Source organism: Indicator indicator, chromosome 8 (genome assembly GCF_027791375.1).
Source record: "Indicator indicator isolate 239-I01 chromosome 8, UM_Iind_1.1, whole genome shotgun sequence".
Taxonomy (NCBI): Eukaryota; Metazoa; Chordata; class Aves; order Piciformes; family Indicatoridae; genus Indicator; species Indicator indicator.
In genome coordinates, this window is record NC_072017.1 from 6,987,040 (window position 1) to 6,999,156 (window position 12,117).

Here is a 12,117-nt window from a genome sequence, read left to right on the forward strand (position 1 = left end):
GACAAAAAAAACCCACCAAAAATCCAGAGGGCTTTCCAGTCAGGCTGTAAGAATTTCAAAGTAGGTCAGACTGGCTGATGGTGTCACATTAAGCCTTGCTCTGAGATGGTTTTAATAAGAACTCAAGAAAGTCCTTTTCCACTCTTTACATTCTTTGGAGACTAACAGAAAGGACAGGGCTGTCATTTGAAATAGAACTGGAATGTCTCAAGGATAATCCCCTGAAGTGGGTGACTGTATGATAAAAACACTTTTGAGAATCAGAAAAAAGGTGAAAATCTGTATTTGCCACTCAAAATACTGCAGTGTTTCAGAGCCATTAAAGTTGTATGAATCCTGAGTGGCAAGTGACACTGGAAACATCATTAAAAAGCATCTCAGCTTGCACTGGCTGTGATTTTGCATTGTATGATCTGGGCACATTTCAGAGGAAGATTATTAACGGCTTCAGCAGATGATCTAAGTAGCAAGAGAAAAGTGGAAGAGACAGTTCTTTTGTTTAGCTGTCTCAAGCAATGGAAATGCAGGAGCAAATCATGGGGAAGAGATGTTTACACATGATAGACTACACCCTAAAAAGCAGCTAACGACTTACACCTTGCTTTGTTTGCCTAAAAAAAATGCAGTAAAAGGCAAATACCTTTAATGTACACATACAGCAAATGAAGCATTTGGCTAATCGCTTTACTTCCAGATAGTCCTGGCCTACTACAGGTCCTTTCTTCACCCTTCAGTGATGACCTGCAATAGTGGATCATCTGCAAAGGGTGCAGACATTGTCTTAAGTTTCGTCGTGAAAGGTTTCTCAGCTTGGTGAGAACAAAAGCCTGCCTCCTTTGTCTTTGAATAAGTGAATAGGATGCCATGAAAAACATCTGCTCAAGAGAACCAAGTGATTTTTACAACCTTAGTGAGTTTTTAAACAAATACTTCAAACCTGGCAGTTGGACAAGTGCCAAGGCACACATTCAGTGTACTGACCTGGAAGAAGGTGTTGCTGAGAGAAAGAGCACTTTCCCTTCCAAGTTCAAGGCAACAAACAGTATCATTCCAAAGGTAAAATCAGAAAGTGAGAGACTTCACTGAGTATATCCTCCCCTCCTGTTACTCTTCAAAACATTCTCTTCAGTGTACTGCCTCAGTTCAGTATTGAAATGGTTTACTTAACTGATGGGAAAATACAAACTAGCGTAAACAAAATATTCTGGTTACATCCACATAGTACTTTTATACTGAAATATTATTCACCTAAAGTGGATTTAAAGCTGTAACACTCAGTTTTCCTGAGACAAGATGACTGCATCTGAGATCAGATGGAGTATCCCTACGCTCATACTCTGCCCTATTTCCCAACCTACTCTGTATGGATGTCAGTACTTTAAGCCCCACACTATTTTCCAGTTTCTTTTACTGTAGGGTAAGGTATTTTATTCAATACAAACATAATTTAAGCAAGACAGTGAAACCTCTATTAAGAATTCTCTCAGACAAGCAATCTTTGTTTTCAGAATGCCCCTCAATGATTGCAAACATTATCCCCTGAGGCTTCTAATATGATATTGTTCAGTCTCTGCTAAAAGGCACCACTATTAGCGAACACATTTTTCTGACAGGTTTAACACTACATATTCTGCACTGCATCTCAGAGAGGAAAAAAAAAAAAGGGAAAAAACCTACCTACAGAAAAGTAACTGACTTGATTTCTGTCTGAAAACATTGACTTGGCAGGGGAACACTATGAAGAAACAGCTGCTGCTATGCTCTATGACTCACTTGGTGGTAATACCACATTTACAGACACATGATGCAGAGGGACTCCAACATGGACTGTAAAGTTTCTTGATGAAAAATAATGATCAAATTAAAGTTAAATTAAATCCAGGCTGTAATGATTGATAGGTGAAAATACTAGATTTTTCTTGACAGTCTTTGTTTGAAAAGTAAATGAGCTTTTAATGAGGTATTATGTTCTGCTTGTCAGCACAGAACAACAGAATAAAACCCACATTAAACAAAAAAGGCCTTTTTACAAGACACTAAATGCTGCCAGATCTTTAAAACTGAAAACTATTCATGATCAAGTACATGGAGCAAGTACCTGGTCCTCAGTGATCTGCACTGAGTTGAGGCCTGTAGCTAAGCATGACCCTTGGTCAAGTCAGCAGAAGCAAGTGTCTCTTCCAGCAGCCAGCCAGGACTACTAGGAAAGAGTCTGCTTATTTCCCTCAAAGTATAGAAGCCAGAGCTGAACTGGTTTGCATCAACAAACATGATTTGGTAATACACTTCTGAAACGATGCTTTCAGAAAGAGAGCAATGCAAGACAGAAGTGTGGGAGCTGCATCCTACCTCTGGGCTACTCAGTCTGCCTGCTGGTGGCATATTCTGTGTCCTACTTTCTCCCATGCTGAGGTGAGGTTAGCTGTTCAGTATGGCATAAATACCAACAAATGTCAAGCTTTGTTTGCCTTTTCAGCCGCCAAGGGGTTTCTTATTTTTGTGCATGTTGCTGTAAGGTTTTTTTAACATTTTTTACTTACCCAGAATGATATCTCAAACTTGTTAAATTACAGCACGGCAGAAGAGAAGGCTCCAGGCAGACCTTATAGCAGCCTTCCAGTACCTGAAAGGGGCTAGAGTAGAGCTGGAGAGGGACTGTTTAGAAGGGCATGTGATGACAGGACAAAGGGCAGTGGTTTTAAACTAGAGCAGGGTAGATTTAGATCAGACGTTTGGAAGAAGTTTTTTACAGTGAGGGTGGTGAGACACTGGAGCAGACTGCCCAGAGAAGTTGTGAACACTTCATCCCTGGAAGAATTTAAGACCAGGCTGAATGAGAGTTTGAGCAACCTGGTCGAGTGGGAGGTGTCCCTGCCCATGGCACGAGGATTAGAACCGGATGGTCTTTAAGGTCCCTTCCAACCCAAACCATTCTGTGATTCTATAAAATAGATTTTGCTTAAAAACCCTTTATTCAGGGGTTGTAAAAATTTTATCTCTACATAACAAAAGATGAAAAAGTAATACTGCATGTGACAGCAGAGCAACAGTGTAAGATGCAACCAACCTTTCTGTCCTCTCTTATTTAGACTCAAGAAAGTTACCATGTGCAAAGCAGATGCATGGTTTCTCCTATCTAGTAAACATAGCAGGTCCTGCTCTATTTCATTATTTTGATGATGTATGGATTATGTTTGGATGATTAAACATAGTCAGAGGTTAACTACAATTAAAAAGTCTTTAAATACAATTGATGAGTGAATTCATGGTTTCAAGAGGCAAAAAAATTAAACAGCTGAAAGAAACATTGCAAACAATGAAAATCCAGGACAGGCCACAGAAACATTTGGAAGGTTCTTCCTAGCCTTAAGAATTCTGAGGTTCATACATCAGGATTTTAAGCTAAGGATGTGGACAAATTATCATGATTTTTAGTGTTATGAAACCTCACTCCTGCAGCTTTTTAATGCTACTGCCTCAGAGCAAAGGTGATTGCTCCGGCACTTGACCTTTCCACTCAAAGCAAATATCTCATAACTTCTTTTCACAACTTTTCCATGCTCCAGAACTATATTTCTGAACTGTCAGTATCAGTAACTCTATCTGATAAAAAGGTTCATAAAGTTAAAAGCCCAGATTAAACTCCAAAGTGGTCACCTGGTAACACACCTGAGAGGAGATTATTTCTGAGGGCGTTTCAATTGCCAAGAAACAAAACCAAACCAAAACAAAAGGGACATTTTCTACTCCTTGCATAATAAGAAGATTGCTTTGGTCTGCAGTGTTGTTTAGATGTTGGAATTAAGGAACAGACATAGAAGGATATAAAAGGATGGGTTAGCAAATAAAGAGCTTTACCCGTACTCTTACCTGGCTCAGAAAATGTCTTTCCAGGAGGATTCTGTGTACTTATCCTCCATGATTTTAGTTTAGTTAAAGTTAATTACCTGTTACTGCACAACTCCTCCAGCATTAAGTGTCCTGGAGGTGACAATTATTATGATGATGTTAATATTTGCTACTGTAAATAATATATAACAAGCACCACACTATGATGATTTGTTCACACTGGATAGTGTGAGGTGTCCCTGCCCATGGCAGGGGGGTTGGAACTAGATGATCCTTGGCGGTCCCTTCCAACCCTGACTGATTCTATGACTCTATGATTCTATGAAATACTGCAACCAACTTTTGAAATAAATATTTTTAACTGGAAAGATGCAAAAAGCCAGATATGGTCCTTTGGGCTGAAATGTTTTCAACAACCTTACATTCTAATTTGCTTTGTATGTTGTCTACAACTGAAAGGGTCAACAGTTAGGTTCAACTTATTTAAGTCAATGCTAGTATCGATAAACTTCAGTTTAAGTTAATGCAAAGGATATGCTCTCCTGGAAAAGAAATTACTCCCTTTTCTAACTGCTTCTAAAGTCTATGAGTCTGAGAGTTTTAAAATGTTGTTTAGTACTGTATGTGCAAAACTGCGTTTAGTGTCTTCAGAGGACCCTGGGTGGCCAGACATCCCTCATATCAGCTCTTCTCTGCATACGTCAAGGACATCAGCTCTGTGGCTTTTGTTAAGCCCAGTGGTGACCACTGCTGGGAAACTGTCACTCTTGTGCTTTCAAACAGCTGGTGTGGATCTGTGATATTTGCAGAACTGGAAGCAACAGCTGGAAGGCGTCCTGAATGTAGGTGGTACTGTTGCAGCCCTGAAGGGGAGAGAAGACATGGGTTCATCAGGACAGCTGCTGTGTGTTTCATAGAGCCATAGAACGTTTGGGTTGGAAGGAACCTTCAAGCGCATCTAGTTCCCAACTCAAGGTCCCACCCAACCTGCCTTTGAACACTTCCAGCCTTGGAGCCTCCACAACTTCTCTGGGCAACATGTTCCAGTGCCTCACCACCATCATGGGGAAGAATTTCTTCCTAATGTCTAATCTTATTTGAGCTTCCTCCAGTTTGAAGCCATTCCCCCTCCTCCTGTCACTCCATGCCTTTGTCTAAAGTCCCTCTCTAGCTCCCACATCACCCCGTTCAGGTACTGGAAGGCTGCTATCCCAGGAGCCTCCTCTTCTCGAGTCTGAAAAATCCCAACTTTCTCAGCCTGTCTTTATAATAGAGGTGCTCCAGCCCTCTGATCATCTTCATGGCCCTTCTCTGGACCCTCTCTAACACTTCTGTACTTTCTAAATACTCTTTCCACCCTCCCCCCCAATCTGCCCCATCCTATAACCTTTATTCAAAGAGGATTTTAGAATTTGTGAATAACCAAACCTATAAATTACAGCAGTTTACAATCAATGTGGATAGCCTGAATCACTACAGGAAAAAAATCTGATTTCCCCTCAGTTTAAGCTCCTGTACAGTTTTGTTTGTCATGTGAGTAGAATAAAATGCCCCAGAAGTAGATTTGAGTTTTTAAATCCAAACCAGCTCATCTGTCCATCAAGAGAACTAATTCTGAATTTGCTGTAGGTGGGAGAAGTGTCACTGAAATTAACTGAATTACTAGAATGGCTTTAACACATAGCACTATTTTTGGAATTTTTAATACCAAACAGTAGAGCAGGCTGCAATCCTCCAGGAATCTAGACTGTATTAATAGATATTTGTACACAAATATGGGATTTAAGAAACACAAAATATCATATTCCAGAGTTCTGGGCACTCCCTCATTTTGCAGTTCCTGGAGTTCAGAAAGAGCTGCAGCAGCAGATCCTCTATATAGCAAATTGAATTGTGTGGGAATCTTCCCTATCGTTTTCCTACAGCTCTATTTATGACTCCATGATTTTCCTTAAAAGGATTGTTAATTCAGTGCCAAATTGCTTAATGTAAACCAGTATTTTCCACATTTTTAAGGGAAATTAGCTATTAGGTACAGAATTGGAATCTGTAGTCACTGCTATGTGTTTATGTTTAGAGAGGTATGATCTAATTAACAGAGTTAAAGGAAGTGGTGCTGCAGCTGGTACACATTTTAGTACTTCATGAGCATATTACTCCCTCTTGACCTCTTCTTGGTAAAACTGAAGCATGTTTTGCTCACTGTGCTTTTCTGATAAAAAGCAGCTGGTGGTGTCTAACAGAAGAGGTGAATCATAGATCGTGTGTCTAATAAAAGAAATAAATCACTCAGGCTGAGAGAGTTGGGATGTTCAGCCTGGAGAGGAGAAAGCTGTGGAGAGAACTTCTAGCAGCCTTCCAGTATTTGGAGTGGGCTACAGGAGAGCTGGAGAGGGAAAGGCATGGAGTGACAGGATGAGGGAGAACGGCTTCAAACCGGAAAAAGCTGGATTGAGATGAGACATTAGGAAGAAATTTTTCCCCATGAGGGTGGTGAGGCACTGGAACATGTTGCCAGAGAAGTTGTGGAGGCTCTATGGCTGAAAGTGTTGGAAGACAGGTTGGATGGGACCTTGAGCTAGCTGGTCTAGTAGGAGGTGTCCAGGCCCATGGCAGTGGGTTTCACACTAGATGCTCTTGAAGGTCCCTTCCAACTCAAACCACTCTGATTCTATGTCTGATATTGTTGGTTCACAACTGCTAGGCTGTGAATCTTTGTAGAAAGGCACTTAGCCTGTGAATGGGAAGCACTGGAGCACAGCTGCAACTCAAATTTAAAGAAAGGAACAGTCTGAAATTACCTGGGAATCAGAGAGACTTTGTGATGTTTGGACTGGGTAATGGAACCCCAAGAACAGACTTATCCCAGGCAGCTTGTGAATAGGTGAGAAAAGGGCTAAAGAGCACACTCCAAGTTGCCTGCTGTGCTCTGAGCAACCCAGCAGCAGAGTTTAAGAACTGACCAGCCTTAATTCAGTCACACAGCTCTCAAGACTCCTCAGTAAATGCAGTATCACCACTACAGTATCTGTGGGAGAGGTTGAACACAAACCCAAGAGGTTCATGGGCTGGCACTGAGCAGCCAGAATGACACTGTCATTGTTTAGTTTTATGTAGTCCTTCCTTCAGGCAAAAATGAGACTGTTTCACTTCAAAATCATTTCACTGGAGCACTTCTAACATGAAAAAAGTGAAGGCTTACCTCTAACAGCACACTGTTGATGAAGGGGTTAAGAACCTCTGCCTTCATACTGCTCTGTAAAGCGGAAAAGAGAAGGACATGGCAGGACATGAAATACATTGAAGAGGAATACCTGGATATCTGAGAAGTGGCTTTATGAATTCTATCAAGGTCCTGCTTCCCCTTGGTGCTCACTCAGCCTGTTTATGATGTATTCCTAATAACTACGTCTACATTTCATACACACTCCAGCAGAGCCCACGTGTTTCTATCACTGAGTACAATGAACTAAGACAGGGTTTTATTTTGTCATTAATTCACATACCACAGGGTTTCAAATTGCCTATAGACATGAGATGGATGTGATGACATTGTCTGCCCACCTGTGTGGCACTGCCCTATTCATCTCCTCCCCACAATTTTTTTAACCCTTTGCTCATTTTCAAGGAAACAAGAAGATAAAACACAGGTCAGAAGGAAAATTAAGTTCTTGGAAGTTTGGCAAATATCTGTGGTTAGAAGGAAATGAAGGCCCAGGCTAGCTCCCCTACAGAATTAAAACCAGGTGATACTCAGATCCCCAAACTGGAGGCATTATATGTTGAGCTGGACAGTGCAGCATGGCCAGTAAACACAGTTTAGCATGCATAGCTTTTTTCTCAGCCACCAGATAAAAATAAAGATAGGTGCAATGAGTGGTGACACTACTGGAGACTAGAAAAATCAAGACGTTTCAGCTCCTCTGCTTTTTAAAAGGTTCTTTCCCTTTCTTACTCTCACTGTTCCTTGCATTGTGTTTTTTTTAACCTCCAGCAAGAGGCTGTTAAAAAAGCTTTCTTTTTATAGCATACAGTAGACTTCACTGGAACAAAGGACTCACAATACTTAGACTAGCTGAAGTACTTCCACTTACAACCTCGTAGCTTTCATATTACAGATTTAAAGAAAGATGAAACACCTTAATTTGAGTGTGGAGAAAGCTGGCAGATCAAAGGGAAGATGGTTAGAGAAAAGAAGAGCTCTTTCACTGTTGTTACTAGAAAATCCATTACAGAGTGTACTATTTAGTTGATTGTCAATAAACTGAAACAGATGGAGAGCAGTATCAATTAAATGTATGGGTTGTATGGATCAGTAAGTTAAAGTGTGCAGGAAATCCTGCCTAACAAACATAGCTGTTATTCCTTACTCCTACATAACTCTTCCCCTGCATGGGACAGTTTTAGGACTCAGCTTGACAGGGTGCTGGGCCATCTCATTTAGACTCTACTATCACCTAGAAAGGTTGGACCAGATGATCCTTGGGATGCCTTCTAACCTGGCATTCTGTGATTATGAACTATGTGTAGAGCCAGAACTACAACTAATGTCTGAATTACATAGACGGGATGGCATTATATTTGTTCTAAGCCACTGCTCAGTTTGCCATGAATTAAAGCAGTTTGAAGGACACTGGAATGGTTTTGTGAACCCAGGTGCTGTTGGCAGGTTAAGGAGGAAGCTTAACCACTGCAACCAGGCAAGTGATTGTGCCCCTGTACTCAACACCTTGAGTACTGAGGTCAGTTCTGGGGTCCTCACTACAGGAAGTACATTGAAGTGCTGGAGTGTGTCCAGAGAAGGGCAACAAAGCTAGTGAAGGGTCTGGAGAACAGGTCTGGTGAGGAGCAGCTGAGGGAACTGGGGTTGTTTAGTCTGGAGAAAACGAGGCTGAGGGGAGACCTTTGTGCTACCTACAACTCTCTAAAAGGAGGCTGAAGCCAGGTGTGTGTTGGTCTCTTCTCCTTAGTAACAAGTGATAGGATGAGACAAAATGGCCTCAAGTTGCACCAAGGGAAGTTTAGGTTGGATATTAGAAGAAATTTCTTGACTGAAAGGGTTCTCAAACACTGGAACAGGCTCCCCAGGGAGGTGGCTGAATCCCCGTACCTGAAGATGTTTCAGAACTACAAAAGATGTGATGCTGAGGTACATGGTTTAGCACCAGACTTAGTAGAGTTAGATAATAGTTGGACTTGATAACTTTAAAGACCTTTTGCAAGCAAAACTATTCTATAATTCTGTGACAAGTACACCTTACTTCCCTACTTACTTTCCTGATCACGGTGAGTAGAAGGCCCAGATCCTCCTCAAAAGCTTACAGGGATACAACAGCACCTAAAGATCACCAGACTACCCTGATAATACTCTTCTGAGTATTTTAGCAGTGGGAAGTATCTTTGTGCTCAGTTTCTTATATGTCCACACAATGTCCACAAGAACAATGTGACCCTACCAACTGAGTTGATAAGAACAAAACCTCCTGCAATGCTTACCAGAGCTCTAGTTTCCAATTTTCTGAGCTGGACCAGCTTAATATTTCATGTGCAATTTATTTTTTTAAGCCTGTGTATTTATTTATTGCAAGTGTCACACAATGATATGCTAAAATATGAAATGCAAAATAAGCAGTTTCTCCCAGAGTAATGGGAAGGAATGTAAATGATTCAAAATAAAAGCAACCAAATAAATCACATTTTCCACAAATAACTCTGGAAAAACTTGCTCAGAAATGTGCTGGGAGAGCTTATGGGAGAACTGGGAAAATTTCTTTTGATGTATAGTCACATTTTCATGGAGTAATCAGGAGAGCCAGAGTTTGTTTCTTTCTCTGACATTTACAGAACAATTGCAGCAACAGCACAATTTTTGCCTGTGGATCCTGCTAAAATACTCAGATTGTCTGAAACATCCTGAAAGGCAGGAAGCTATTTCTAGCAAAGATGTTCACAGATAAATGGATGTTCCTAAACGGAATTTCTTGAGATACAAGACAAAGTGATGATTTTTTTTTTTTTTTAAGCTGGACAACCAAACAGATTTTCTAATCTCTTAAACCTTTTGGAAACACAGTGGCCCTAGGCCAGGAGATTTAGCAAAAGCTAAGAAGACAGCTCATGAAACCATCTTAAGGTACTGGGACTGTTATCTGCTAATAACTTTTACTCAGATGCATTCAAAAGGGATAGGCTGAGTAGGAGAAGAAAATACCAGGTTGTAAGACTTCAAATGTGGGGCCATGTCAGTACAAGAAGATAAGAAATGCTGAGCAGTGATCAGTAAAAACAGGAAATGATGTCTAGAAAGACTTTAGAAAGCAGGGGACACATAGCAGGCTATCAAGGCTTATAAACTTTCTCTGCAACAGGGAATCTGCTGTAAAAATGTCCTGAGTTCTTTTTCTCAGAGATGTGTCCTATTTGCTGGCACCTCATGTAAAGCCACTGGACTCGGGTAGTAAATTCTGTTTCAAGAAGTGAACTATGTTAAAGAAATGCCAAATGCTGCAGAAAATGCTCTTATCTTACCCCAGCTGCTGTTAAAGAATCGGAAAACTTCTTTGATAAAGAGGAAACTTCATTGCACATGGCACTTGTTAAACTGGTTTAAAAAAAGACAGACAGACAAATATAAAAATACATCCTCATCCTGTCAATGGATAAAATCCCTATGACTGTCCCAGGCAAAAACTTCATCTTAGAAGCTAACAATGTTCTAAAGGCATTTTTCCTTCTAGTGATTTTTAAAACATTTTGAGGTAGACTTTGTTCATGATAAAGATTTTCTATTCCACCACTGAAAAATCCACTGCTGACTACAGCAGCAAAATGATGCCATGCTGGCTCCTCACCAACCTGTTTTGAGACAGCAATGTTTCAATTTTTAAATTTTAAACTTTCAGTTTAACTCTCATTAAACAACACAACTCCTAGAAATACTGTCGGAAATCAAACTTTAATGAAAACAGTGAGAAGTTTCTTATCTAAGCAAAGAAACATCTACTCTGCACTAAAATAGGAAGTAGTCCTGAAGTTAAAATAAGAAAGAACAAGGAGATCTACTTCTGTTCTTAGATCTTTCATTGTTTTGCTAAACATTCACAAGTGAATCATATAGAACATCATCTTGCAAGGTGCTCCATATAATTTAGCTTTAATTATTACAAATACTTCTTCAAGTACTTTGTTTTAGACTGAAGTGTCCCTTCTTTGCTATTGTTAAAAGCAATGATATGGGTAAACACTTCCTTAAATACTTTACTTATGTAGGACTCAAGCATTTACAGCATCTGGACATAAAACCCAACTAAGATTAGTAGAATTGATAACTACAGAGAGCTTGAGATGCAAATTTTGAGTTCCATGAGATGAACTGGCCTCCTGAATTTACACACCTTCTGTTGTGGTCTGCTACAAAGCTGCTGACAGATGTGGTCTTCTTGTTTGGAACCATGGATTGATTTTTATGTATTTCTGGCAGATAACCGCTAGATGATGAAAACCTATTAGCAGGTAAGACTGCACTGTGGACTCTAAAAGCAAGTTCTCTAGATGCAAGCACAGAATCTTTTGCAGAGGGAACAGGAAATGCAACCCCAATTAGCATGTATGTGCACTTGCTGGAGCAGAAACAACTTCCAGCTTGTGAACAGGTCATGGTTTGGTCAGCCATTTCAAAAAGTGACAGGTAGCCTATGCAACGTGAATTCATGAGGAAATACAGTACTGGGCACCCTAAAGCCAGTGCTGTTTGCTGATCAATGAACGTACTGTACCTTCAGCTGCCAAAAGCTGAACAGAACTTCTAAGTTCTAAGCAAGTGTCAGATGATCATCTGTGAAGCATAGCATACTCACTTTGTCAGGACTTTTGCTTGATCTTGAGCTGTTTTCTCTACTTCCTGCCCATGTAGAATTAATTCTGCTACTTTATGCAGCTGTTCGATACAACGAGCAGTCACCTCAGCCAGACTTTCAATGGACAGCATGTAGATTTCCTTCAATTACAACAGCCAACAATAGAATCAATAAGAACAACATTAGTAAGAACACATACTGATAAGCAACTGAATATGAGCAAGCTGTGTGCCCAGGTGGCCAAAAAAGCCAACAGCATCCTGGCCTGTATCAGAAATGCTGTGTCCAGCAGGAGTAGGGAGGTGATTGTCCCCTTGGACTCAGCTCTGGTGAAGCCACACCTCAAGTATTGTGTCCAGTTTTGGGCACCTCAATACAAGAGAGATGTGGAGGTGCTGGAGTGAGTGCAGAG

At 40.6% G+C, this 12,117-nt stretch overlaps 1 protein-coding gene across 1 annotated transcript in view; it reads right to left on the reverse strand.

The window, feature by feature from the left end:
- Positions 1 to 4,610: 4,610 nt before the first annotated feature.
- The window catches only part of FAM114A1 (family with sequence similarity 114 member A1), a 28,858-nt gene continuing 21,351 nt past the window's right edge, over positions 4,611 to 12,117 (reverse strand). Inside the window, exons 10-13 of the mRNA XM_054383103.1 lie at positions 11,706 to 11,845; positions 10,378 to 10,450; positions 7,052 to 7,105; positions 4,611 to 4,712 (exon numbers count right to left, since the gene is read on the reverse strand). Of these exons, the coding sequence (XP_054239078.1) occupies positions 4,611 to 4,712; positions 7,052 to 7,105; positions 10,378 to 10,450; positions 11,706 to 11,845 (369 nt within the window). The remainder of the gene's footprint in view (positions 4,713 to 7,051; positions 7,106 to 10,377; positions 10,451 to 11,705; positions 11,846 to 12,117) is intronic.